General features: G+C 52.9%; 2 protein-coding genes across 3 annotated transcripts in view; one reads left to right on the top strand and one right to left on the bottom strand.

The window, feature by feature from the left end:
• Positions 1-5,766: 5,766 nt before the first annotated feature.
• On the top strand, positions 5,767-9,449 carry CDIPT (CDP-diacylglycerol--inositol 3-phosphatidyltransferase). Its single transcript, XM_012660220.1, has 6 exons — positions 5,767-6,224; positions 6,319-6,453; positions 7,121-7,274; positions 7,751-7,832; positions 8,292-8,373; positions 8,481-9,449. Exons 1-6 carry the CDS (start codon positions 6,182-6,184, stop codon positions 8,624-8,626), a joined length of 642 nt encoding a protein of 213 aa, XP_012515674.1. The 5' UTR covers positions 5,767-6,181; the 3' UTR covers positions 8,627-9,449.
• Positions 9,450-15,091: 5,642 nt separating this feature from the next.
• The window catches only part of MVP (major vault protein), a 19,846-nt gene continuing 8,032 nt past the window's right edge, over positions 15,092-26,905 (bottom strand). For both annotated transcript variants that reach the window (XM_012660223.1, XM_012660221.1), the window contains exons 4-15: positions 24,789-24,912; positions 24,548-24,679; positions 23,291-23,385; positions 22,756-22,992; positions 20,438-20,719; positions 19,308-19,552; positions 19,033-19,230; positions 17,727-18,113; positions 16,786-16,902; positions 16,493-16,619; positions 15,799-15,987; positions 15,092-15,354 (exon numbers count right to left, since the gene is read on the bottom strand). In XM_012660223.1, the coding sequence (XP_012515677.1) occupies positions 15,130-15,354; positions 15,799-15,987; positions 16,493-16,619; positions 16,786-16,902; positions 17,727-18,113; positions 19,033-19,230; positions 19,308-19,552; positions 20,438-20,719; positions 22,756-22,992; positions 23,291-23,385; positions 24,548-24,679; positions 24,789-24,912 (2,358 nt within the window). In that variant the 3' untranslated portion in view covers positions 15,092-15,129. The remainder of the gene's footprint in view (positions 15,355-15,798; positions 15,988-16,492; positions 16,620-16,785; positions 16,903-17,726; positions 18,114-19,032; positions 19,231-19,307; positions 19,553-20,437; positions 20,720-22,755; positions 22,993-23,290; positions 23,386-24,547; positions 24,680-24,788; positions 24,913-26,905) is intronic.

A 26,905-nucleotide genomic window follows, 5' to 3' on the forward strand; every position in this document is an offset into this window, starting at 1 on the left:
TCTACCAATCTGAGCTTGTTTTGTATCCTTGTGGGTGTCCTTTTCTACTTTATCTACATTTGAACATAATAAGGAATTTCTAGCCTGTTTATCTAAAGAGTCTTCCTCCAAATTAACTGAATTTTAGGTAATTAAAATTTTATATTTAAAGACAAATATTTTTAGGACACTCGAAAAAATGTTGAAGTACTCAAAAGGGGGTTGAATTTTAAAACATGAGGCAAACTGATCCTGATAATAGCTTAAGTTTTTTAGTATCCTGTGTAAACACTACGCTAAGCACTTTGTATGCATTATGTTTTTTAACCCTCACAAGGACCCTGTGAGACAGGGACAAGTTATTATTCTCATTTTTCAGATAAGGAAACTGAGGCTCAGAGATGTGAACTGACTTCCTCAGGAAGCTCCAATAAATGCCAAGCTGGGATTTACATGCACACTCCACAAAGCCCACCGCACCGCCTTCTGGCTAGTGTGCCCGTAGGCATGAGGCCACAGCTCAGGGTCCTCAGTACTGACAGGGTTGGCAAAGGTGACTCCTCCGAAGCAAGAGTGGGCCCTCCCTGATGCCACAGACCTAGGCCTTAAGGTGCTGGAGTTTGGCTAGGAGGCTGGGTTTGGATCCACCTACCTCTGCCAACAGGCTGACAGATAACTGCCTGAATTAAAACCATTCCAATAATATGCCCATACCCAGCATCCACAGCTGGCAAAAAAAAAAAAGGCTCCCCTCCTCCCACACCTCCACACCAGAGAAGCCACACCAGAGCACTGCCTGAGTCGGTGAGAGGGGAGGATCCCTGCCTCTTTATTAACGCCTTTACTCCTGGGGGTGTCCTTGCTGGCTGAGGGTGGAGAGTGGTGTGATGATTCCAGAACACTTTGGAGGCTTCAGGGTGATGCTGCTCACGACCAGGAGTCCCCCCAAAACTGGTGTTTAACGAGTTGCAAAAGAGGAGTTTTGAAGCATGCTCTAGGGACAAAATGGGGGAGGACATGAGAGGCCAAGAGCAACGCCAAAGAGAGTTGGGCTTATCCTCCGGATGTCAAGCTGTTAGGAAGAGCTACCTAGAAGAGATTAAGAGCCTTTTGACTCTTTAGACCCAAGGCTCACATTCTTTTATCCTTCCATCCTCCACCCACCCATCCAACCCCTGTCCACCACCCATCCATTCATCACCCACCATTCACCATCTGTCCATTCATCCATATATCTACCCATCTACCCACTTTCTTCCATCCACCCATCCACACATCTATCCACGACTCCCCATCCATCTGCCCATCCATCCCTCATCCATCCACCCACCCACTCACCTCTCTTCCATCTAATCACTCACCCCCCATTTAAACATCTTGAGAGCAAGGGTTCTTATTTTTTTTCACTGTGACACTCCAGCCCCTAGTGCAGTGCTGGTGCATAGTAGATGCTTAATAAATTTTCAGTGAATTTATCCATTTATTCCCCCATTTACCTACCATCCCATCCACTCACCAACTCCCCCACTCAACATTTTTGACCAGCTACAACACCCCACCATTCAAGATCTGTAGGCTTCCACATTCTTTCTTAAGAAAGGAAAAGTCCTGGAGTCTGGCAGGTGGATGAGGGGAAGGTGTTAACTCAGGATGAAATCCTCAATCCAGCACCATTTGGGAAGGAGGGAAAAAGCACTGTATGAACAAAGCTCTCACAGAGCATCCTGATAGATCGGGAAGGGGGAAGTAACTTGCCCGATGCTATCAAGTTGATAGCATATTAGTGAGGCCAAGGCTGGAGGATCGTTTGAGCTCAGGAGTTCAAGACCAGCCTGAGCAAGAGCAAGACCCTGTCTTTACTAAAACAATAGAAATAAATTATCTGGACAACTAAAAATATATGGAAAAAATTAGCTGGGCATGGTGGCGCATGCCTGTAGTCCCGGATGCTTGGGAGGCTGAGGCAAAAGGATTGCTTGAGCCCAGGAGTTTGAGGTTGCTGTGAGCTAGGCTGATGCCATGGCACTCTAGCCCGAGCAACACAGTGAGACTCTGTCTCAAAAAAAAAAAAAAATAGCAGATTAGCTATTATGGCCCAGGCTTTTCTGCTACTTCAAGCTGCTTCTAATACCAAAACCCCATCAGGAGAGATCAAATGTGCCAAAGGCAATAGAAAGTCAGTTCCTTGAGGACAAGAACAGTGGTTTATTCTCAACTGTATTACAGTGGTACAACTCAGAGAAATGCCCATCCGACTAGTCCCAGGGCTTGATGGACCTGGTACATAATAGACACTCAGTAAACATTTGCTGACTGTCAGTTCCTTCTCTGCCTTCGTGAACCCCTCTCGCCTCCTCTGCCAGCCTCTCACATGGAGAGGTTCTCTGGGGCTCCATCCTCAGCTTCCTCTTTCTGCTCACTCTATACAAACCTGCCCCCGGGGCAACCACATACCCACTCTTCCACTGCCAGCTCCCCTGCTGCTGACCTCCAGATCTGCTCTCTCTCACCAGTCCAGGCCTCTCCCGGGTTTCGAACCCATATTTCCAACTGGCTACAGGGTATTTCCACCTGGAGTTCCCATGAGCACCTAAAACCCAATGTGTCCAAAGGCGAGAGCATGCCTGCCACATGCCAGGAAGAATGAGAAGGTGGGCGTGACGGAGTGGGGGAAACAGGAGAGCAGTTACAGACAATGAGAGCAGGGAGACAGTGGGCTGGGGACAGAAGGTGATCATGTAGGGCCCAGTAAACCACTGAAGGACTTTGCCTTTTATTCTGAAATGGGAGGCAATTACAGAGCTCTGAGCAGAAAGAGGACATGATCAGACTTCAGTTCTGCAGTCAGAAACCTGGCAGTCTTCGGACTCCTTTTTCCCTCCTGCCATTTCTATAAACTACCAAACTTGTCGATCTTCCTGGTCTTTTTCTCATATGTGCCCCTCCTCTCACCTCTACTGTTACTGTGACAACTTGGGACCTAATTGTCTCTAGCTTGGTCTCTTTGAAATAATTTCTAACCAGCCTCCAGGTCACTGTCTCCACTTGCCACAAAAGTGACTGACCTAAAATTCCAACCTCCCTGGCTCAAACTCTCCAATGGCTCCTTACCTATAGGGAGACGTCCAAGGATCTTAAGAAGGCACACATAATGGTATGTCGTGGTCAGTCCCTGCCTACCTTGCCTCCAGGCTCTGGCAGCTAAACTGATTCCGGTCCCACCTCTCCCTGCCCTAACCACACACACACACACACACACACACACACACACACACGCTCACACTTTCTCTGCAGAGACCCATCTCTGCCTTTGCTCATGCAATCCCTATTGCCTGGATCCCCCTGCCAGCCCTTTCTTCCTGGAAAATTCTTTCTTTAGGGGTCACCTTCTTCAAGAAGCTCTATGATTCCTTTCCTTCCTGTCCCAGTTGAGGCTGGGATAAGTATTCTTCTCATTGTTTCCATTTCTATCATGGGCACGTGTCCATATTATATTGTAATTGGCCATTGACTTGTCTGTCCCCACACTGAACTGTGAGGTCTTCAAGGGTTGAGACTGTATCATTTATTTCTGTGTCCCAAGCTCCTAAGACAGGGACTGACACATAGTACAAACTTGAAAGGTTTGGTTACCACTGAGTGGCCTTGTCATCCACGGACCCTGTACATACCTTTTTACGAGGGGAGGGCAGGAGGTGCGCGTTGGTGCTGGTCCGGTTTTTGTCAGAGCTGGAGATGGCAGAAGAGAGGAGAGAGGGCTGAGAACTCTGAATTTGAGTGTCAGGGCAGAATAGAATAGAACTGCATGGTTCAGAATTCCCTCTACCCTTCTGGGATGTTGTCAAACCCTTGCTCTCTCCCCTACAGGCTTCTCATCTTTCTCCCGGGACAAAGGGCATATCCCTTGAAGCCTCACTCACCGGGTGTCTGTGCCTTGGGTCTTGGTGAAGAACACTGGAAGCAGAGGCCCCAGTCAGAGAAATGACTATCCCCATGGCAGAAAGAGATGTGGCTGGGGCGGGAAAGGCTGAGGGGATTCCTGGCCGGCAGTGAGGACTAGGTGCTGGGTTAGTGGGTGGGGGCCTCTGCGTGGGGCCTAGGGCTGGCCATGGGATGGGGTGCTGGGCCCAGATTCCTGGAGAGGTCAGCTAGGGTTGGGAGTGGGCCAGGGACGGGAACTAGGCACATGGGAGGATCTCCTGACACAGTGGTCCTGAGGTAGGGGTCACCGTGTCTGGATATCTGAGTCCCTTGGTCTTGTGTCTGCTTTTCTTTGATGGGCACAGTGTTCATATGGCAGTGAGCCAAAAACAAGGCCTCATCTGCGAGTTCTGTGCTGATCCGGGTCAGGAATTCCTCAGAACGGGATAATGAAACCTTCTGTGAAAGGAAAAATCAGAGGGGCTCAGCCTGGGACCTCCTACGTGCAAATCCTGGAGCTGGAAGTTTACAGGCCAGGGGCTGTGGGTCCAAGGAGCCTAGTATTAGAGGGTTGGGTCTTGAGATTTGGCTAGAAGGCCCTGGACCTGGGATTGGGGAGGGGAGGGCAGTCTTTGGGGACTCAGGGCCTAGTGCTGAGGGCTACAGGTCTGGGCCTAAGGGCTCAGGGCTTAGGCTAGATTGTGGTCCGCCCTGGGACTGGGTGCCTCTGTGTAAGAGCTGGTCATTTCATTACACTCCCACCTCTAGAGCTCCCCTTCGGTGCTCACCAGACCTCCGGAGGAGGATACAGCTTGAGACTGCCAGCTGCCCTTTTTCTCCTCATTCCTGGTAGGTGTGGATGCCATGCCCCTGCCAACAGTCAAAGCCTGTGTCAGGCTGAGAACCTATCCCCAGGCCAGATTTAAACAAGGCTTTTAGATGAAATATCCCGCTGTTTCCGTTCTCTTTCTGGTGGGGGGAAATTGTTGGCTTATATCTTCGAGAGGGAGGGAGAACCCCCACAACCCTCTCTCCCCATTTCACCCAGAGGGCCCCTGTCTCCTTCTTCCCTCCCAGGGCCCTTCCCAAACCAAGGCAGCCGACTTGCCGCCCAGACCTGGCAGATGGGATGAAATCTTGGGCTACTCGGCAGGACGGGAGACAAGAAGGTCTAAGGGGCCCCGTTACAGGTCGCTGAGGACAGGGAGTGGGAGCTGGGGAGAAAGGCGGGGAGAAGGGGGAGGCCGGGCCGCGCGCTACCCGCTACCCGCTATCCGTAGCTATAAAAACCTTGGTATCTGTGGATGTTCCACAGCCCCGTTGCTAGGAGATTAGGTGTTCTAGAACTAAAGACGGGGGCATTTCCCTAGCGTGCCCGGTTCGCTCCTCCGACCTCTGTACCCCTCCAGGTCCCTTCCTGGGGGGCACTGAGCCAAGCGCCAGAAGCTTGAGAAGTTTGGGAAGATTACGTAGGGTGGAGCCTGGGACCTGATCCTCCCGCCACTAGGGGAACACAGGCAGCAACCGCGCCCAGGGCCGCTCTTCAGCCCCTCTAGCCGCCGCTTCGCAGCCTGGGGCGGGCAAGGGCAAGGGAGGCCAAGGAGTTAGGGGGCGGGGACAAGAAACGTGGACTGTACTAAATAGCCTCGGCTCTTGGGGATGGAAAGACTCAAGAGGGCACCTTATCCCCTTATCTTTGTCTCCAGGACGTCAGACCCCCCGTGAAAAGGAAAGCAGAGATAGTCCTCTAGGTCTCTTTCTCTTTTGCGCTTTCCGTTTCCTTTCCTTCGTTTGCTCGGCGTCGATCGTTCTTTGCTCCCCCCTCCCTCTGTGCTTGGTACGAGCCGACGGAAAGGGGCGGAGGGAGGAAAAGGAAGAGGAAGCGGGCAGGTCTTAAAGGGGCCGCAGCCATTTTTAAAGCTGCTTTTTCCTTTCTCCAATTTTGCCAGGACGATCGCAGAAGAACAGGTCCCCGGAAGCCAAGCACAGCTGGAGCAGCAAGGACCGCTGCTGGGAGACGGGAGCACCCGCTGGACGGGTGGCGGGGAGGGGCTGCCCACTGGAAGGGCGGGGTGTGCGCGCCCTGCGCCCCGCGCACATCTGGGTCGGCCAATGCTCCGGCCCTCTGCGAGCTTGAACATCTGGGGCCGGGCCGGGCCGGGGCAACGGCGTACAGCGCGCAGGTGGCAGCGGCGGCGGCGGGAGGGTGAGGCCGCACAGCGGGGCTGGGACAGCGCTGGCACCTCCAGAGCGGGCCCGGGACGGCAAGGGGGTGGCCGCGATGCCAGGCGAAAATATATTCCTGTTCGTGCCTAACCTCATCGGTGAGTGCTGCCCGCGGCTCCGGGCCGGAGGGGAGAGCGAGGGCCCTTGGCAGGCTCTCTGATCCCGCCCTGTCTCCCCGCGTCCCGTTCTAAGGTTATGCCCGGATTGTCTTCGCCATCATTTCTTTCTACTTCATGCCCTGCTGCCCCCTCACGGCCTCCTCCTTCTACCTGCTCAGCTGCCTTCTGGACGCTTTCGATGGACACGCTGCTCGAGCCCTTAATCAAGGTGACGGACACCCCCTCCCAGCCAGCCTTGGGGTCCAGAAACCCTCTGCCCTCTTTTCCTGCCTTCTCAGGACCTCAGAGGCACAGGGCTGTCATTCCCATCTCTGTAGAAAGCAGAACAGAATGGCCTGGTTTTGTAGCAGAAGGCATTTAAGCTTGCTCTTGAGAATTAATTGCTTGGGAGGGGTGTGGGTTAGCCGAACTGGACGTGGCCATGGCACTGCTGGAGGGCTCTCTGAATAAAAATCTATTCAACAGGTGTTTACTGGGGACCTACTGTGTGCCCAGCACAAGCAATGGGGATTCTAGAAGGCATGTTTAGGGGGAGGATGGAGATGGCTTCTAGAGGGTTGACTGATTCTTTCATCTGTCCTCCTGACCCACCTCTAAGACTTCCCTAAGACATCAAGCCTCCTTGTCTCACCGTGGAGCCTTGGTTCTGGGGTTGATGAATTGTGGAGATAGTTTTCCCACCCCCCATCCGATACTGTTCCCTCCACTCTCATGCCATCTCATTTCATGTCATGGTGACCCTTGCCCTAGGCACGTGGACATTTTGAGTCTTCTTTTAGACTCTGCATTAGAGCAATGTGCCAGATATGAGCACCTGTCCAGCACCCACTGTTCCCTAGCAGCCCCTTCCCACCTAATAGTCCCTGTTTTTTCAGGAACTCGGTTTGGGGCCATGCTGGACATGCTAACGGACCGCTGCTCCACCATGTGTCTGTTGGTCAACCTGGCCCTTCTGTACCCTCGAGCCACGCTTCTCTTCCAGCTCAGTATGAGCTTGGATGTCGCCAGTCACTGGCTGCACCTGCACAGGTCTGCTGCAATTCTAGGAGTGTTGACCAGTTGGAGACACTACAGTGGGGGGGAGGGGTGAGACTGGATGGAAGGGTGTCTGGGTGGTTTCAGGCATCTTGGGAGGTCTCCTTTTTAGCTCCACTTTGTTGAAGGACCCTGGGCAAATCCTGTCCATCTCTGATGACCTTCGGTCATGTTTATAGTTGGATTAAGCAATTCCTAAGACCCGTCTTGGTGGATATTCTAGGATTCCAAATGGGTGACAGCTCATAGCAAGGGGCATGGGGGCTTCTGAATGTGGCATTTGAATGCTGACTCTGCCCCCAGCTAGGTCACCCTGTGGCTTTCAGCAAAATACTGGTCCTCAGCTATGCCCCAGTTCCTCATCTGCCCAGTAGGGGCCATCCCAGCACCTGCTACACAGAGCTGACGTGAGGATCAGGTGGATGGCAGTGGTCAGGAAAACTCATAGACCCCCCTGTTTCCTCCCCAAGTTCTGTGGTCCGAGGCAGTGAGAGTCACAAGATGATTGACCTGTCTGGGAATCCAGTGCTTCGGATCTACTACACCTCCAGGGTGAGTATTTCCTGCCCCGCCCCCATCTATTCATCTTACGGGAATGGATGGGGCTGAACCCTGGCCCCAGGTTAGGAGGGGACATAAGCTCAGAGGAGGGCCAGCCCAGTCTCTCCAAGAAGGAGGTTCCTGTCAGCTGAGGCATTGAGGAAGAGGAGGATTGGTAGGGAGGGCTGTGAGTTGCTCCAGGCAGCAAGTGGGAACAGGTCCCTGTGCACCCAGGGAGGATGAACTGAGTGGCTGGAGGGAGAAGGGAGGGAGGAAGAGAGAAGCCAGAGAGGTCTGCAGGACCAGCGTGGGCTCTATTCCAGGAGCATAGGCAGCCTCTGAAAGGATTTTTAAAAAGAAATAATTTGCTGAGACACACCTCGGCCCCCCCTTAGTGGTGGCGGACCTCGTGGGGGTGGCGTGGCACACCACCCTGCCTCTTGCTTAAGCAGCCTTTTGCTGTGTGCGCAGCCTGCTCTGTTCACCCTGTGTGCTGGAAATGAGCTCTTCTACTGCCTCCTCTACCTGTTCCATTTCTCCGAGGGACCTTTAGGTAGGCGATGAGGGATGGCCAGGAGGGTGGGAAGGGGTTCTGGCCTGCCCGGGGGAAATGAAGGCCCCCTACCCTGGGCCCCTCATTTCCCTGCTGCCTTCCCGCAGTTGGCGCCGTGGGCCTTTTCCGAATGGGCCTCTGGATCACTGCCCCCATCGCCTTGCTCAAGTCCCTCATCAGTGTCATCCACCTGATCACGGCCGCCCGCAACATGGCTGCCCTGGACATGGCAGACCGTGCTAAGAAGAAGTGACCCTGGAACCGCTGGTCCCTGGCTGCCCACCTGCCCTGGGAGTCTCACTGTGCCACACAGCTCCCTTCCCCCTCATAGGAGGTCCCAGTCTCACGTCTTCCTAATGTGTTTTCCAGCCTGCTGGGATGGGGGTCAGCCTCTCTTTGGTGATGTCACATTTTCTGTAATCCCAAGGACCAGTCCCATCCCTGGGGTCCCCAAGGACTGGGGCTTCAAATCAGGATGGGTGCTCAGGAGGCCCTGCCCCTATAGATGGTGCTTCTGGGGTGCCAGGAGGCCAACCTGAGGACCAGGCATTGTCCCATCCTGCTGGCTCAGCCAGACCCTGGCGTCTGGCTTGGCCTGAGTTTTAGGGACACTTGAGTAAGGGAAATGGTGTAGGGGCCAGATTTCCCCAAAGGCAGGGGAGTCAGACTTCTGCCCCTGGCCAGAGGAAGCCTGGGAGGGAAGGGGCCATCTGGATCCTTCCCTGTTGCGATCTCTTCTATCCTGTCTACCCTGGCCCTGGAAGCCTCAATAATAAAGGTGAGTGCTTCACTATTCTGGACTCAGTTTCCTTTGAGACATTCTTGGATCAGGGCTTGGGTTGAGGGGATCTTGGGAGAAAGGGAAGATCCATCTGGATGCTTTTCCTCTAGTTGTTTGCTGTCTCACTTCTTCCTGTCACTACACGGTGACCTCAGAGGCTTTCCTGCCACCCACCTGCTTTATGTCACTGGCTGTCTACATTTATTTGCATTCTTAATATTTTCTACCCTCACTAGAATGTAAACTCCATGAGTGCACAGACTCGTTTCCTTCTCTATCCTAGAATGAAGACCAGCCTTAACCTGGCATATCTGCTTAATAAATATTCATGAATAGATCAGCTGGTTTCTCAGCGTGTGGTCCTTAGACCACCTGGAGACTATTTCTTAAAAATGCACCTTCCTAGACCCTGCACCAGACCTTCAGAATCAGAATCTCTAGGGATGGCCCAGAAGTCTGCAATTTTAATAAACTCCAGGTGACTCTTCCTCCCAATGACGTTGAGAATCACTGTTCCTTCTTGTTGGCATTGTTCTGGGAATTTGTCGTTAACAGCACTCCTACCACCTGAGCTTTTGAAACTATAGTGTGTTGGGTTTACCATATGCCAGACCCTGTGTCAGGGGTTTTTTTGCAGATGTTACTCATTTTATCCTCATAATAGCTTAGCCAAGAGGCTCTGATGTCCAGGAGAGCTAAAATTGATCAGATGTGTACTGAGCCTCAACTCCTGTGCTAGGCCCAGGGGATTCAGTGGGAACCAAGCAGCTGGCTTCCCGGCCCCTTGGAGATCATGGGGTTGGGGAGGGGACAGAGGGAGAGCGGTAAGAACCTAATAACACACTTAGGAAGGTGCTTGCTGGGGGATGGGAGTAGAAGATGCCACAGCATCTTAGGTTTTGGAGAAGGGGTGGGTATCTTAAATGGAAAGTTGGTAGGGATTGGGAGAAAAAGGTCAGTGTAGAGGAGAGGACTGATTCTTGGCTGAGGGAACGGCACACAAAGGCAAGGAAGCCAGAGAGCACCCTGGGCAGTTGCAGAAATTGAAATAGAATTGCAGGGTGGAGAGCTGGTGGGAGATGAGGCAGAAGAAACCAGCTGGGGTGGCATTTGGACTTTATGTTTCTACATTTGAAAATTCATTTTATAGCCTGGCTCAGTGGGTTGCGCCTGTAATCCCATCTATTCGGGAGGCCAAGGCAAGACAATCACTTGAGGCCAGGAGTTCAAGACCAGCCAGGGCAACATTGCGAGACCTCGTCTCAAAAAATAAAATTCATTTTCTGTGCATTCTGTTCTGCTGCTAACACAAGCTACCGCGGTTCTAAGTGCTATTACATACATGAGCGCATTGTGTATGTACTCTCACAGCTGCATTGTGTTGGGTACTATCCAGTAGGACAATTCTGTTAGGGTGCCTGTTCTCCAGAGAGGACGCGCAGGCCCTGAGAGGCGCAGCCTGGCTAGTTTGGCTCCAGGGCCCGTGCTCCTAACCTTTCCCATGGCAGCAGTTCCACCTCGGCATAGAGTGCCATTCATGATTGATTTAGCCAGGTCCTGCCACCGTGAACAATGCTGCCCTAAATCACCTCACACTGCTCTCAGGGGCACTTGTAGGATGAACATTGAAGGGCTGGAAGCAGGGCAGCGGCAGGGATGGATTTGTGGTTTAGGAAGATGCTGGTACACAAGGCCGAGGTGCGTTTCCAACGCTTCAGGCAGCTCCCTGCCCGGCCTGCTCCAGGTCAAGGCAGGAGACTGGAACAAGGTACCCTCCCAGCTCCTACTCGGAGCCATTTTCCTTCCTGTCCACTCTGCCCTCCGCAAGATGTGTCCTCCGAGCACTGGCTCCAGTCCCAGAGCAGGTGGCCCTCTACGCATGTGGCTCCCAGTGCCCTGACTGGCTTCGGGGCTGTTTGGTCCTAACCATTTATGGTGACCTCGGAAGTCTCTAAGTTATGTAAACCCAGCTGTATGTGATCTTAAGAGGGAGAGTTGGGGAGGAGAGTGTGAGCACCTTCCCCTTTTGTGGGATCTGCACGTGAGGGTCCTGAGGCCGGAAGGACCAGCACTGAAGACACACAGGATGGCTTCTGAGCCACCCCCGCCCCCTCCAGGACTAGTGCCACGTCCAGTGGCTGAACTGAGCTCAAGAGGAACCTGCAGAGCACAGAGCCTGTGTTTGCAGCCCAGGACCAAGTAGCACCTGATCTGGAGGTGAGCGGTGGAGAAAGTCTGGGCTGAACTGGGTCCTGGAGTCACTATGTTTGATCCGGAGAAAAGAGTAGAGTCACATATATGCAGTAAAAACTTTCTGGAATTCAGCTATATGCTTCCAGACTGAATGAATGGCGACCATGCCAGAAATCCCACATGTTCATTCCGCTCAGGGGCCGCGATTCAGAGAGGGCACGAGATGGGCCTTGTGAATCTGCTGTTCCCTCAGGCGGTCCTGAGTCTTTCCGGGCTCTTGCACTGCGATTCAAGGTTACCCTAACTGCTGTAACAACCTGCAAGGTGTTTAGTGCCTCACACGGGACAGAAGTTTACTTGTAACTCATGTTAAGTCTTAATCAGGCACTCCTGACTGGGAGGCAGCTCTCCCGCCAGCGGTGATTCAGGGTTTTACGGTTCCTCCGTTTTCAATGTGTGGCTTCCAGGACCACCCTGCTTGCTCGCACCACGCACGTGGAAGGTGTGCATGGGACAGGTTTTCATGGGAAGGCAGGGAATTGGCACTTATCACTGCCACTCCCATCCCATTGGCGACAGCTCAGTCATAAGTGCAAGGAAGGCTGGGAAATATAGATTAGCTATGGGCCTACGAAGAAGAGGAACTTGGCTTGGTAAACAGCATCTTACCATGCTGAGTGTGAGTTTGCTGTTGAAAGATTTTTCTTACAAAAGGGGTCCTTAAATCAATGACTTTCACTGATATTCAACCAGAGACAAGCCATTTATTTGTTCCAGTGCTGGAGAAAAACAGGCTATGTTGAACATCAGAAAATCACACCGTTCTATATTTTATGGGCAATTTAAGGAACATTCAAGGGCAAATTTGGTTACTACTTAGAATCTGGCTCCAGTGTGAGCTGGGGCGCCACTGTATTTCCAGCAAGGCCCGTCTTCCCCACCATACGGTGTGCTGGACCCATCTTCATGCAGACAATTCTAGAGCAGTTTCCCCTGTTCCCTACTGGATCTTACAATCCTGCAAGACACATGCAGTAGTCAGGCTAGGCTAGGTTATGCTATGGTAACAACCCCTCCAATCTGTCACTTAATACAGCACACATTTCTCACTCCTGCTACGTATCTATTGTGGGTCAGCTGTGGCTCTATTTCACACCACCATCTCTCTGGGACCCAGACTGATGGAGCAGCCTCTATGTGGACTATTGCTGGTCACCCTTTTATATGGAAAAGGGAAGAGCAAGTATGGTGGCGATGGTACTTCCCCTTGCATTTCATTGGCCAGAACAAGTCACATGACTTTTGTCTCCACATGGAGACGTCAAATTGTCAATTGGAAATGAGTCCAGAGCTCAGGGCTGGAGAAATGGATTTTGAAGTCAGTGGGAGAGAGATGATCTACGGTCACGAGACTGGCTGAGCATGTATGGAGGTAAGACAAGTGCCCACACAACCCACAATTTAGATAGAAGCTGAGCATCTCAGCAGCCACCGGTGAAAGAGAAAGAAAACTAGGTGGTGTCGGGGAGCCCAGTGTGGAAGGAGGGGTGCCCAACAGTGCCGAATGCTGGGAGAGGCTGAACAGAGGACAACCCAACTACTGGATTTAGCAACAGGACGTCACAGTGATGCCAATTAGAGTAGTTTCCATAAAGCAAGGGGTGGAGGCAGAAGCTATCGTGGTTTGAAGAGGTAATGAGAGGTGAGGAAGGGAAAGAGAGACTGCAGAACTCTGGGGAAATTTGGCTGTGATGGAAAGGGAGGAGAGGGTAGGAGTCAGTTAAGGAAGAGTTGTTTTATGTGGAAGAGAGTAAGGCACATTTGTACTCTGATGACGATGGTCCAGGCAGGAGAAAGAAGTTAGTGGCTCGGGAGAGGAAGGTGGTCCATGGAGGAGGGCAGCCCTGAGGACTGGGGAGGAGTCCTCAGCGTGAACAGGAAGGAGGACAGAGTCCAGATGCGGCAGATTTGTTGCTGGGAAGGAGAGAGTGTTCCTGCCCAATCTGCTTCTATTTTCTCAAGGAGGTGAGAGAGAGTGGGTGGGAATGTAGGAAGCTGAGAAGAGAGGAGGTGTGAATGGTTGGTTGAAGGGGATCTCACACAAGACACAGGAGCAGTCAGAGCAATTAGGCCTCCCTTGAAATGTGCTGCCAGGTGTTTAAAATGAGATCAGTGGCAGGGGGTGTCTTCCTCCTCTAGCCACCCGCAGCTGGTCAGGGGCAGTGCAGGGAAGGAGGGGGCTTTTTCCACTAAATATCACAGGGGAGGGACAAAGCACAGAATCTAAGCTGGGCAAAACTGAAACGAAGAGGGGCAGGGGGTTATCGATGGGAAAGTGGCTGGGGTCAAGGTCACCGAAGCCTCAATGGGAGGAATGGTTGGTGGAAGGCAGGGCTGGGGCAGCAGGGCTGAGGTTTCAGAGGCGGTGTGGGTGTTGGTAATGGCAATGTCAAGGGTGGCCAAGACAATGGAATATGCCCACCACAGACACTCTTGCCTGCTTGTCACTGGTCCCCAGAGGCCAGTAATAAACAGCACTAACAAGTAGCATTGAACATGTGCCAGGTACCAGATGAAGAGCTTTAAATTAATTACTTCTCTTGAGGGAAGATGTAGGAGAGCTTGGGGATGGAGGGCTGACTCACTCGCCTATTCCACACACACTGAGCCAGCACCGCTGAGCGCTGTGCGCTAAATACAGCTCATACTTGAGTCAAACCACTGGCCACACAAACTCAACTGGGGAGGAAACAAGGCTCATGGGGTCAGGCCCCCAAGGGGGCAAAGGAATAAGACCCTAACATAGTCATCATTACATTTACACCTTGCACCAACCCAGCTCAGTAGGGGAATTGCTGGCTCATTTCACAGATGGGAAAATAGATCAGAGAGGTTGAGTTGCCTTCTCTTGCCACACAGCAAGGAGACTCAAGTTTCTCTCTGCAAACCTAGGATCTTTCTAACTTCCTCAGCAAAGGACGACCTGGCACCTACAGCTCTGCCTGGCCCCTAGGGGGCTGGTGTGTCTAGGCTGATTGTGCCTGAATCCTCTCCCAAATAAGGGCCCTTGGTGGTTGTGGGGCAGGGTAGGGAGAGGGCACCCCTCCCCCTCAATCCTCCCGAAGAGCCCAGACCAGAAGCCCAAGGGGGCACTTGAGTTCCTACTGCCCTGGGCAGAGTCCTCCCCAATCTGACACACCCCCATCTGTGGAGGGACAAGTGCACAGTACAGGGTACAGGCCGGGCACATCCGCTGGCACCACCACAGGTGGTGCTGAAGGGAGCCCAGGAAGCAGGGATGCACCTGCTGTGACTGGAGGGCGAGAGGCCAAAAGGAGGAGCCTGCCTTGAACGCAGCTCTCAAGGAAGAGCTTTCTGGGCAGTGGGAACAGCCAGAGTGAAAGTTCCAGAACTCCCTGGCCAAGCTGGGCTCCTAGAGGATTTGGCAGGGAGATGTCACTACTGCAGGAGCCATTGCAGTGGGGCTGGCCAGGCAGGCCCCATCCTCCCACCTACCTGGGCATCATCTCCCCTACCCAGCTCTAGGGCAGCTGGGTGCCAAAAAAGGACAGCTGGCTTGGTGGGCAAGGCCGTGGGGCCATGTCCCTACTGGTGTGACTTTGGTTAGTCCTCTCCTTTTACAGCTGAGAGTAGTCTCCACTCACTACCTCAAGATTTCAGGGTACCCCCTACCACCACCATTAAGCTCCTTTGTGACTCAGACTTCAGATAAATAGAAAAGGGTTTAAATGCCTAGAAACATCCATTGCATTTGTCAGGGATCAGTGCAGTACAGGCATAATGGGGCTGTCTCCGGGAACTTGAGGGGCAGAGAAGGCCTGGGGAATCAAGCCCTCCCCGGGGCCAGGCGTATGGGCCACCTTTTTGGCCAGGGGAGCCTCAGACCCCTGCCCCAGCAGCCCCAGGGCTGTGCTGAAGAGGTTGATGGGAGTAGAGCCGTCGGTGATGAGGGTTGATTTCAGGCCCAGCGACTGGAGCAGTTTCACCTAGAGGGAGTGAGGAGGAAGAAGGTAAGAAGACAGGGCAGACCCTGGTCACTCCTCTCATCTCCTCGGCTGCCTCTCTAGGGAGCCAGGCTTCACAGTGACTCTCCTTAAACCAACTGGCTTGCGGTGTCACCTCCCCCTTCATCTGACCACTCTGCTTGACCTCCTTTGAAGCACTTGTCACACACAGATGTCCCATCTGTTTGCTGACTCCTCCTGGAACTCCAGTTCACTACTGAGTCTAGCACAGTGCCTGATGTTGATGCAGCAGGACACTGCTTGAATGACACATGGCACAGGGGCAGTTCACTCACCTCTTCCCCTCACCCCTCTAACCCCAGCAGCTTTCCAGATGTTGTGTGTGCCTTCCTGGCTCTGCCTTCTCGGTTCCAAGGCTGGTCCCAAGACCAACTCCGCCTCTCCTCTTGCCTACTCCTCACTCACCTGCATCTCTGGCCCAGCCACAGCAAGGTCCCTGATGGTGCTGGGGCCCAGGGCCTCCGTCATCTGCTTGAACTTCTTCACCTCCACCTCAGCCAGCTGTTGGGCCTTGCTCACCTCCAGCTCCAGCTGGGCCCGGGCATAGACCAGTTCCATCTCTCGTACTTTCTGCACCCGCTTGAGCTCAGCCTCCTGGAAGGGGGAACACCCAGCATTTTTTAGAGCATGTGGCCCCTGGGAGCTGTCCAGCAAGTCACCCTGGCCAGCAGGCCTGAGGGAGCTAGGGGAGAAGGAATGGCATTGTAAACTCGAGTCAGTTAGGAGTGAATCCCGGCTGTGCCACTGCTTATCTAGTGACTCGTGGGAGCTCCTTAACCCGGGCTTCAGTACCTCGTCTGTGAAATGGAGATAGCGGCCTTAATGAGATCCAAGCAGTAAATAAGGTCACGCCTGGAAAGCACATGCGGTACCTGGCACAGAGGTGGCCAACATGAGCAGTCAGCTGTGGGCTGCGTGTGATGTCCTTACCTTCGGGGAATGTGGTAAAGGAGTTGCTACAGGTGAAAGGACTTTGTAAACCACTAGGTACTTGAATAGGGCCTTATGTTAGGGTGCTTGGTATTCTACTCAGCCTCAAGGACTGTGGTGAATGGCCAGGCCTGGCCAGCCCCGAGGCCACCAGCTTGCCCCTGCTCACCGTCTCGATGGCCAAGGCCTGTGCTTTCAGCTTGGCCTGCAACACTGAGCCTTCTCCCTCGATCCGAGCGGCTTCTGCCCGGGACTCTGCCTCTGCCTTGGCGGTCCCAGTGCTCTCCACGGACATGCTGGAGGAGGAGGCAGAGTCAGGTGAGACCCAGGAGAAAGCCCAGCCCTCCCGCGGCCTTCAATTTTGCAGCAGCAGCTTTTGCGAGCACCCTCACGCCCCACTCCATCAGCTGCCTTCCCAACCCCTCGGCCCCTGCCAGCCCTTCCTTCTCGTTCTCACCCCACCTCAGAGCCTCCAGCTCCAAGAGCTCCCTGCGAGCTTTCTCAGCTTCTGACTGGTCCAAGATCTTCTGCCTCTCAAGCCGGCCACGGGCTTCTTGCTCTAGTCTCTGAGCCTCGTGCCTGGAGAAGAGGGCGCACAGGTAAGGCTCTGGCATGGGGCCAGAGGGAACAGGAGCGCCAAGGGCAGGGACCCCTACCTCTCAGGTGCCCAGGACAGACCCTGGACCCTGGAAGCACTCAACGTGCAGCTTGACCCAGAACAGTGCGTGTGCCGCAGGCCAAGCGCGGTTCCAGGCCTGGGAACGCCGGCATGACTGTGGTCCTGCTCTCATGCAACTCGCCTTCCAGCGGGGAAGAAACAAGTATGCAGAGGATTTCAATCCCAGACAGCGACAAGCAGCTTGAAGGTGGTAAAATGGGTGACTGGGGCAAAGAGGATGTTACTCAGTTTTGGGAGAAAGAAGAGAGCTCTCCAAGGACATGGCCTTTGGGCTGAGGCCAGAGGAGAAGCCTGGCTTGAAAGGAGCTCTCAAGGAAGAGCTTTCCGGGCAGCAGGAACCGCCCATGCAGGAGGCCTTCAGGCGGGAACAAGCTGTGCAGAGGGAGTCATGGGGCTGGAACACATCAGCTAGTGGGGAAGGCTGGAAAGTGGGGTCTGGGGAGGCCAAGCTGGACCCCAGAGTGTCTGGAAGGCCACAGAAAGGAGTTTGGGTTTCGTCACAAGGTATGAAGCCGCAGGAACAGGGGTGGCATCTGATTCACACTTTAAGTGGCTCCTCCTATCTGCTGGGTAGAGGTTAGATCCATGGGGGCGAGGATGGCAGCAGGCAGACCATTATGGGACACCATGTTATCCAGGTCCTGGCAGTGGCTGAGATGGGGACTCTGGAGAGGTCCGGCCTCAGGGGACATTGTAGGTAGCCAGGCCCCCAGGCTTCACTCACTTGGCTGCTGCCTCCTGGGAGTTGGTGGTGATCTCGATGGCCAGCTGGACACTGCGCTGCAGGGCGTCCCGGGTCCTCTGGTCCACGGGCTCCACTGACTGGACATCCACGCTGCTGACCACCAGCCCATTTTGGGGGAAGACAGCCTGGCTCCGGGCCTTGGGCAGGGCCATCCCGTCAGGGCCCTTGGCCTCCGAGGTCTCAAAGCCAAAGACAGCAGTGCGAATGATGCGGGCAGAGTTCTTATGGAAGTCATCGAAGGTGACAGAGGCCACAGCCCCCCGAACCTGGGATGCAATGGCCTTGCAGGCATCGCCCACAAAGTCAGGCACTGAGAAGAGCTTGGCTGTCTCTTGGGGATCCTTCCGGTCACTCAGCTCAAAGTGCCTGTGAGCAAAGAGGCCCAGAATGGGGAAGCTGTTTCCCTTGGGAAACAGCAACTCTCTCTTTGAGAAGGAGCTCAACACCCACCCTCTGTGGCTGGGTAGGGCCTCTGACAACAAAGAATGCTGATTTATGCCTGATAAGGTCTCAAGAAACTTAGCACATCTTCCCATAATCCTCTCAGCCACTCTGTGAGATGGGGATGTGCATGATCCCCATCAAACAGATGAGGAAGTAGAGGTCGAGACAGGTTAAGTAACTTACCCAAGGTCACACAATTTGTGGCAAGCCAGGAAGCTGAACCTAGGCAGCTGGCTCTAGGGTCTGGTCTTAACTACCACACAGTGGCGCCTGGGAATGTGTCAGCACCCATCTGCCCTCGTCACGGTACTGGCTCCTCTCAGCCAAGAGGTGAGAGATGTGTGCTTGGGAGTTGAGCACTGTTTCTGTACGTGACCATCTCACCTGCCTCTAATAGCTGCCACTGCACTCCAGCCATATTTCTTGTTGCGTCCTTTCAACAGCCCTGTGAAGTAGGTAATGCTGCCATCCTCATTTTACAGATGGGGAAACTGAGGAAAGCACCTAGTCCCTTGCTCAGGTCCATAGCTGGCAAACAGCAGGGCTGGGATGCTGACCCGCAGTACCTTGCCCACACTGTCCCCTCCCACTGGCTGTGTCTCACTGATCTTGTAATAACATTGCAGTTAAGCATCTGGCAGTACACATGCTGGGCGTTTAGCTGGGGTGGTGTCCCGGTCCCAGGATGCAAACCCACACCTTCCCTGGATGTATGTGAACTCCTGGGTCCCCTTGTGACCCTGGCGTCAGGTCAGGCATCCTGCCCTGGAGGAGGAGGAGCCAGCACTCCAGGAGACGCCGCTCTTCCTGGGTTCCCAAGGCTGCCCCCACCCTTGGTTACCAGTTGTAGGCGAGCTGCAGCTGCAGCCTGGCGTGATCTGCCGTCTCGATGGTGATGACGTCTGTGAAGAAGTCAGGCCCGAGCAGCAGGCAGAGCGCGCGGCGGGCATGGGGGCGCTTGGGCCTCCCGGCTGAGAGAGACAACACTGTGAACTGCTCCTCGGGACCCAGCGACACCAGCTCAGGCCCAAAGACCACGCTGCAGAGACAGTCAGGAGTCAGAGCTGGGCACTCGGAGGGCCTCTCCCACCGCAGCCGGCTGGGCGGGGCCCTCACCGGGCTTTCTTCTCTCTGTAGTCGTACACCTGCACCGCGGCGTTGTGCGGGACGCGGTAGCTGACCACACGGGTCTTGTTCCGGGGAGCAGAGGGCTGGAAGGTCTTGGCTGTGTCCTTCTCACCCCTGTCTGCCAGTGGGTCTTGCCCCTTGTTCAGCAGCTCCTCCACCCCGGGAGGCAGCTCCTTCTCCCACAGGACTTCGTCCTGGGTCAGCATGTAGGTGCTACCGATCACAGCGCGCACCTTGAGACAACGACAAGGAGGGACATTGCCAGCGAGCGTAGAAGGCAGGAAGACCCACCCAGCGCTCCTGAGGCAGAGCCGGTCTCCGGGAGACGCAGCGCCAAGGTTGAGCATGGTCTCTGCCACGAGGCTGGCGCAGTCTTGTGTTTGCCATCCGCTAGCTCTGTCATCCTGGGCAAGCTGTTTCACCCTCCGGCTTCAGTCTCCTCGTCCGTCAAATGGACATGATAGTGGCTACCTCATGGGCTCAAGGGATGGATGACATTTCATGTGTCTAGTTCAAAGAACAGCACTTGCCATAATAGTAAGTGCTCCATGTTACTCCTTCTAGAATCATCCTTCATGGGGCAGCTTGGAGGGCATCATGGGGACAGACTCAATCCCAGGAAGTAGGTAGTATACACTAACACCAGCTAGGGTTCTGAGCTATGCTTCTAAGGTTGGATTCTTAGAAAAGAGGCTGGGGATGTGGCCCTAGGTCAAACTGAGGTCAAAGTTTTAGGTTTTAGTAGCAAAAGGAAAGATTCCACCAGGATACGGGCGTGGGGGAAGAGGTTCTTAACATTCCTAGACTACCCAGCCAGACCTTTATCCTGCGGGCCAGACCTGCAGTGGGGCACAGTCCCCATCCTAAAACTTGGCTTGTCTTCTCCGTGGGAGTTTCCAAAATTTGAAATTAGATATTTAAGACAAAGGGATGGCAAATACTTCATGGAATGCCCTCATACCTACCAGCCAGCCCACCCCGATGCTGCTATCTTTGCTGCTGAAGTCCCTCCCAAACCTCTACCTCATACCACTCCCCATCAGCATCTCTGTGCTTGCTCAGAGGAAGCTGCCACCCTGGCCACACAGCAGCAACACTGCCCACCCCTTGGCTATTACCTTTCCCGTCTTGACGTCCTGCACGTAGATGCCTTCGTTCTCGTCCAGAGGGATGGCCTGACGCTCTTCAACCACCTCCACCTTGGCGGATGGCACGTACTCCAGGGGCCCACGGATCAGCCAGTGGTCCCCAGCCTGGCGTGAGACTCTCTCTTCATCTTCCCCCTCCTCCAGGGGCTGCAGGGCCCTCAGCAGCAGTCCCTGCTGCTCTGACAGCACATATACATCTTGGATGCCTCGTTCCAGCCTCTCCCCTGGCTGGAGGAAAAAAGACTTCTCTCCCTAGTAGAGAGACGTGGGGTTAGTAGTCGTCGCCACTTGTGGTTACAGGTACTTCTGAGCCACCTCCCCATCCCTGTGCTGTCTTGGTGTGTGTCAAGGACAGGAACCCAAAAAACACACCCCCAACAAGGCACAGTGGCTCATGCCTGTGATCCCAGCACTTTGGGAGCCCAAGGTGAGAGGATCTCTTGAGCCCAGGAGTTCGAGACCAGCCTGAGCAACATAGCAAGACCCTGTCTCTATAAAAAAATTTTTTAAAAGTCAGCTGGGCATTGTGGCATATCCTGTAGTTCCAGCTCCTCAGGAGGCTGAGGCAGGAGAATCACTTGAGCCCAGGAATTTGAGGTTGCAGTAAGCTATGAATGCACCACTGCACTCTAGCCTAAGCAACAGAGCAAGATCCTGTCTCAAACAAACAAAAAGCACACTCCCCACCCCCACATTATAATACCACGAAGTGTTATTTGGACACTCTGGGGCTCTATGCAAATGTGTGCAGAATCTCATCTGGTCAAACATGTCCTTGCAAGATTCTGTAAACTGTCAGGACCTGCATCCTCACAAGCTAAATAGTTAAAAACTAATCTATTATTCCTCTTCATTTCTCCCATGCTTCATTTTCTTGGGATGGTGCAATCCAGGGGTTGGCAAACTCTGATCTTTCAACCAAATCTGGCCTGCCACCTTTTTAATACATATTTTTATTGAGATATAATCTATATATAAAATTTACCGATTTGGAATATACAAGTCATTTTAGTACATTCTAAGTTGTCTGTCCAACCATAACTCCTACGTAAGTGTAGAATGTTTTAATCACCCTGAAAAGAAATCCTATATCTAGTGGAAGTTACTGCTACTCCCCACCCACCAACAACCACTAGTCTATTTCCTTTCTCTAGGAGTTCACCTATGCTGGACACTACCTATAAATGGAGTCATACAACATGCGGTCTTTAACGTCTGGCTTCTTTCACTTAGTGTAATGTTTTCAAGGTTCATTGATGCTGTAGCATGTATAAGTACTTCATTTCTTTTTATAGCTGAATGATATTCCATTTTATGGATATGTCACAATTTTTTATCTGTTCATCAGTTGATGGACATTTGGGTGGTTTCTACATTTTCTGCCTCCTGTTTTTGCAGATAAAACTTTCCAGATGCAGGAGCTCTCTCATGTGTTTACATATTGTCTATGCTGCTCCAATGATACAGCAGCAGAGTCGAATAGTTTCAGCAGAAGCTCTGTGTGACTCACCAGGCCTAAAATATCTACCATTTGGCCTTTTACAGAAAGTTTGCCAACCCCTGGTATTCGCAGGTATAGTTCAGACAGGGGATTAGGTAGGGGATGGTGAGGAGGGTAAACCAAGAGATTTGTTTCATGAAAGAGGACAAAGGTTCCACACAGGAGATGTGACATACAATCATGCATCACATAATGACATTTCAGTCAACGATGGTGGTCCCGTAAGGTTAGAATGGAACTCTCATATCCTATTTTTACTGTACCTTTTCTATATTTCGATATGCAAATTCTCACCATTGTGTTCCAGTTGCCTAAGTATTCAGTACAGTAACATGCTGTATAGGTTTGCAGTCTAGGGGCCGCAGGCCATACCATCTGGCCTAGGGAAGTATTAAGAGAAGGCTAGACCATATACGTTTGTGTAAGAACACTCTACAACATTCACACAATGACAAAATTGCCTAACGACCACTTCTAAGAACAGATCCCCATCGTCAAGTGATGCATGACCATAAGAGAGCGTTTCAGCACCTTGGGGCATGGGGAGGGCCGGGGGCTTTCCCAGAAGAGGCGGCGTGGAACTTGAAGTCCGAGAGGTAAGTCAGAGGCTGCCCAGGAGTCAATGGGACAGCGTTTCAGGCATAAAGAACTACGTGTGCAAAGGGACAGAGGGCGCTTCTAAACATGTACCTGGCATGGAAGGAGAAAAGGGAGCGAGTACAGAGGGTCTCATGCCACTCAAGGGCACTTGCCCCGGGCAGGCCTCCAGGGGACAGGCGGGGCTCACCTTGACCACACGCTTTTGCCCCAGCAGGTTCTTGCCGTCCGGTCCCACAGGGTCGAGAATCACACAGTAGTTGCGGGGGCCCAGGGTGGTGATGGGCACGACCCCCAGCACCTCCTCGTAGACGTCCGGCACGTGGGCCTCCGTGTCCTGCACAGTCACCAGCCACTCCTCTCCAGTGCGTCGGGCCACTCCCCTCGCATCTCGGAAGTTTTGCCGAGCCCGGAGATGCAGGGCGGTCTGCAGAGCGAGGTGTTTGGTGTTGACCAACCTACCTTTAACTTCCTTGGGGGATCTGGGAGCCCCACTGGCCACTAAATGCTCCCAGGTCTGAATGACAATTTCTACCAACCCAGGAGGACTTTTTAACCCTTTCAGATGACCCAGAATACTCAGGTGATCTGACCTCTGAATTAATTTTTTGAGTGACCCCAAAAACAACGGCTTCTCTTTTACTCTCATCTTATCCACTGCCGTTCTCGGAACTCTGATGTTCCCTGGCCCCAGGTCCCATAACCCACACCCCCAGGGCACAAACCTTTTCTGTAAGGACTACAGCATCCACCAAATCCAGAACCTCCTCAAACACTGCTGGGAGATATGCCCCCACTGAGGTGACCAGCCATTCTTCTCCTAGGCCAAGAGTGGGAGGTAAGAGTCCAAAGTCACCCAGCCTGCTTCCCAGCCACCCCTGCCCACAGCCTAGACAAGAGGGACCAGCAGAACTTTGTAGATAAAGAGCTGCCACTGCCTCCACATTTGAGGGCCCAGCAGAAGTCCTTGTATTCAATCCTTTGAGGCCAGAGGAAAACTAATCTCTTCCTAAAGAGAATAAAAAAGCCCATCTAAGATACACAAGTTGCTGCTGTGCCAACACCTTGCTATGTCTTCTCTAAGCTCCAAAGACCACGTTTTGTCCTTTCCCTAAAATGGGCACCAGAAGTGCCTATTAGAGTTGTAGATGTCCTTTGGTTTACTGAAGCAGCCAGAGTGCCTGGGTGCAAGTCCCAGCTTTGCCTTGTCTGGCTGCACACCCAGGGCAAGCAACCAGAGTTCCGTGCCTCAGTTTTGTCATATGGAAAATGGGAATATTACCTCAAGGTTGTTTGAAGACTATATAAATTGCCATTTGCAAAGCATTTTTTTTTTCTGAGATAGGGGTTCACTCTGTCACCAGGGCTAGAGTGCAGTGGTGTAATCACAGCTCACTGCAACCTACCTGGGCTCAAGTGATCCTCCTGCCTCAGCCTCCCTAGTTGCTGGGACTACAAGCAGGTACCACCCCACTTGGCTGAATTTTTTTTTGAGATGGGGTCTTGCTATGTTGTCCAGGCTGGTCTTGAACTCCTGGGCTCAAGCGATCCTCCCATCTCGGCCTCCCAAAGTGCTGGGATTACAAGGTGAGCCACTGTGCCCAGCCTGCAAAGCATTTTGAACCATACCTGGCACAGAGTAAACACTGCATTTGTTAATTGTATTTGAACATCTGCTTTGTTGATTCAGAGCCAGATACGACACAGCCACTGCCTACAGCTCATGGTGAAGGTAGGGGAGGGAAAAGCCAGTCATCACGGTCACGATCACAGACAGGTCAGGGCCTGGGGAGCAGCGGCATGAGGGTGGGGTGGGGAGGAAGCAGCGGGCAGCCTTCAACAGGTTTCAGGAGATACCAGGGAAGCACCTCCCCCGGCTACAAGTGGCTTACCACCCCCGTTCCCCCACTGCCTTCCTCTATTTCCTCTGCAGTCGAGGCCCCTCCTATGCACCCACTATCAGTGCCCCTTGGTGACCCCACCTGTCACCCTCTCCTTGCCGTTCCGGTCCCAGCACTCCTTTCGGGCCCTCAGCCGCAGGGCCTGGTTCTGCCTGATGACTGTGGCTTGAATGATCTCCACGACCTCCACCTCCTTCTGAGGGATGTACGTGCCTGGGAAGGGGAGGCGAAGTGGAGGCTGAAGGTCGGACGATATCAGGGCCGTGGCGGGAAGGCAGGAAACCCCTGACCCCGACTCGGGCCCAGTGGAGAGAGAACTTACCAGGCCCCTCAAATAGCCACTCGTCTCCTGCCACCACCTTTTCTCCATCCTTATCCTCAAAATCCAGCAACGCCTTAAGATGGAGGGCGGTGTTGGGAAGGACCACCTGCAGGGGGGTGATGTCCTGGTGGAGAAGAAGGGGAGACATGGGGCATTCAGTGCTGTGACCCCAGGGGTCAGAGAGAGGACTTTACAGCCCCATGAAGGTGTTCTTTAAAATGAAAGCTTATACAGGTAAACCTTTAAGGCCAGAAAAGCATGGAAGCAACAGAGCACGTTTACTGGCCGAGAGAAAGGCATTGGTAGTGGAGAAGTTAAAGACAGAAAGGGGAGAGAGAAGTGACAGGGGAGGAACAAGGTGTCGAGAGGTGGAGGAAGGCAATCTCCTCAAGGATCCAGCAGGTAGAAAGGACATGAGGGTACGTACCAGGTAAAGGGGATGGGATGCAGACACACATCCTGCCAGGTGGCCTCAATTTTGAACTAAGTAAGTGACCAAGTTGTTCAAGAATGAGAGGGGCAGAAAATAGGAAGACAGCTGAGAACAATAAATATTTTGAAGCAGACGGAACCAAGGAAGAGGAAGTAGGTTAGAAAGGAAGACAGTTGCTCCCCAGGGCTGGGTTGGAATGAACCATTTAACCCACTAATAACCCCGTTACAGTGGCAGCTCTCTCTCTGCAGGTGAGGTTGTTCTAACCCTTCCTGGGTGAGAGAATGGAAAGCGTAGGTGGGAGGTAACGTTAGGGTCAAGTGCAGGTCAGCAGCGCTAACCACAGGAAAAGAGGAAGCCAATGAGCATCTAGAACCGAACTCGAAACAGCAGGAACTTGAGATTAAGGACTTTTCCTGGCCAGGAGCATGCATAGAAACTAGGAGTTCACGTCCAGAGGCAACCTTTTCCCCAGTAACATACATTGGCATAGTAAAAATCACACCCACCAGTGCCATGACAGTTTGCAAATGTCATGGCAACCCGGAAGTTATCCAATAAGGATAAAAGTGGGGAGGGCCCTTAGCTCTAAGAACTCTCCAACCTTTTCCCAGGAAAATAATGACTATTCTGCCTACCATTTAGCATATCACAAGGTGTAGACATAAAAGTAGAAGTATGATAAAACCCCAGGCTCTTCTCCACTCACAGAGACAGACCTGTTTCCCCTCAGGAAATGCACTTTCACTTTGTGTACTGAAAGCCTGCGATAAAAGCTGCTGTGTGGAGGTGCCAAGTGTCTGTCCTCAGTCACACCAGCCCTGCTTGTGATTTTTCCAAGCAAAGAGCCAAAGAACCAGAACAACACCCCTCAGAAATCAACACTGACAGTAACCTTGGTTGAGGACAAGGGCACAGAGAGTGTGAGAAGTGTTAAAATGATAAGGTCTGGTCAGGGTCAGAAAAAAAAAAAAACCAAGAAGAGAACCTGATGGGAGAGAAAACTGGGATTGTCTCAGAGGAGGGAGGAGGCGGTGGCAGCGGCTGGAGTTCAGGCTTAGAGGGGCCAGTGGAGAATAATGGTGTCTAGAGTGGGCCTGGCACTGGGCAGGGGCTGAAGCAGAACAGAGGGGGGCAGGGCCAGAGTTGAAGTCAAGTAGGGCAAGTGGGAAGGAATGTCTGTGTGGCATTGCTGCCCTGGGTGGGCTGGGTCTTCTGGGGAAGACCTCAACTTCTGGGGAAGTTGAGGCTGAAGCAAAGCAGGGATGAGGAAGGCTTTTATTGTCAGCCCTAGGAAGCTTTTAAACACTGGTCCCAGCCACTCTCCACCCAGCCACCCAGAGAGGGATTTAGGTACCACCTGGATATGGATTAAAAAAAAAAAACACCTTTCATTTGACAGTTTCACACAGAAAAGTTACAAGATAGTACAAAGAATTCATATAAACTCTTCACTCAGATTCCTTAAGGGTCAGTGTTTTGGGGGGTTTTTTGCGGGGACAGAGTCTCACTCTGTTGCCTGGGCTAGAGTGCCGTGTTGTCAGCCTAGCTCACAGCAACCTCAAATTCCTGGGCTTGAGCAATCCTACTGCCTCAGCCTCCCAAGTAGCTGGGACTACAGGCATGCGCCACCATGCCTGGCTAATTTTTTCTATATATTTTTAGTTGTCCAGCTAATTTCTTT

Source organism: Propithecus coquereli, unplaced genomic scaffold (genome assembly GCF_000956105.1).
Source record: "Propithecus coquereli isolate 6110/MARCELLA unplaced genomic scaffold, Pcoq_1.0 Scaffold66, whole genome shotgun sequence".
Lineage (NCBI taxonomy): Eukaryota > Metazoa > Chordata > Mammalia > Primates > Indriidae > Propithecus > Propithecus coquereli.

What these genes read in the sequence shown, in the direction of transcription:
- CDIPT (XM_012660220.1), top strand. Translation starts at nt 6,182, where the DNA reads ATGCCAGGCGAAAATATATTCCTGTTCGTGCCTAACCTCATCG. An exon ending in GTTCGTGCCTAACCTCATCG is followed by an intron (nt 6,225 to 6,318) that starts GTGAGTGCTGCC and finishes TCCCGTTCTAAG; the next exon opens with GTTATGCCCGGATTGTCTTC. An exon ending in TTTCTCCGAGGGACCTTTAG is followed by an intron (nt 8,374 to 8,480) that starts GTAGGCGATGAG and finishes GCCTTCCCGCAG; the next exon opens with TTGGCGCCGTGGGCCTTTTC.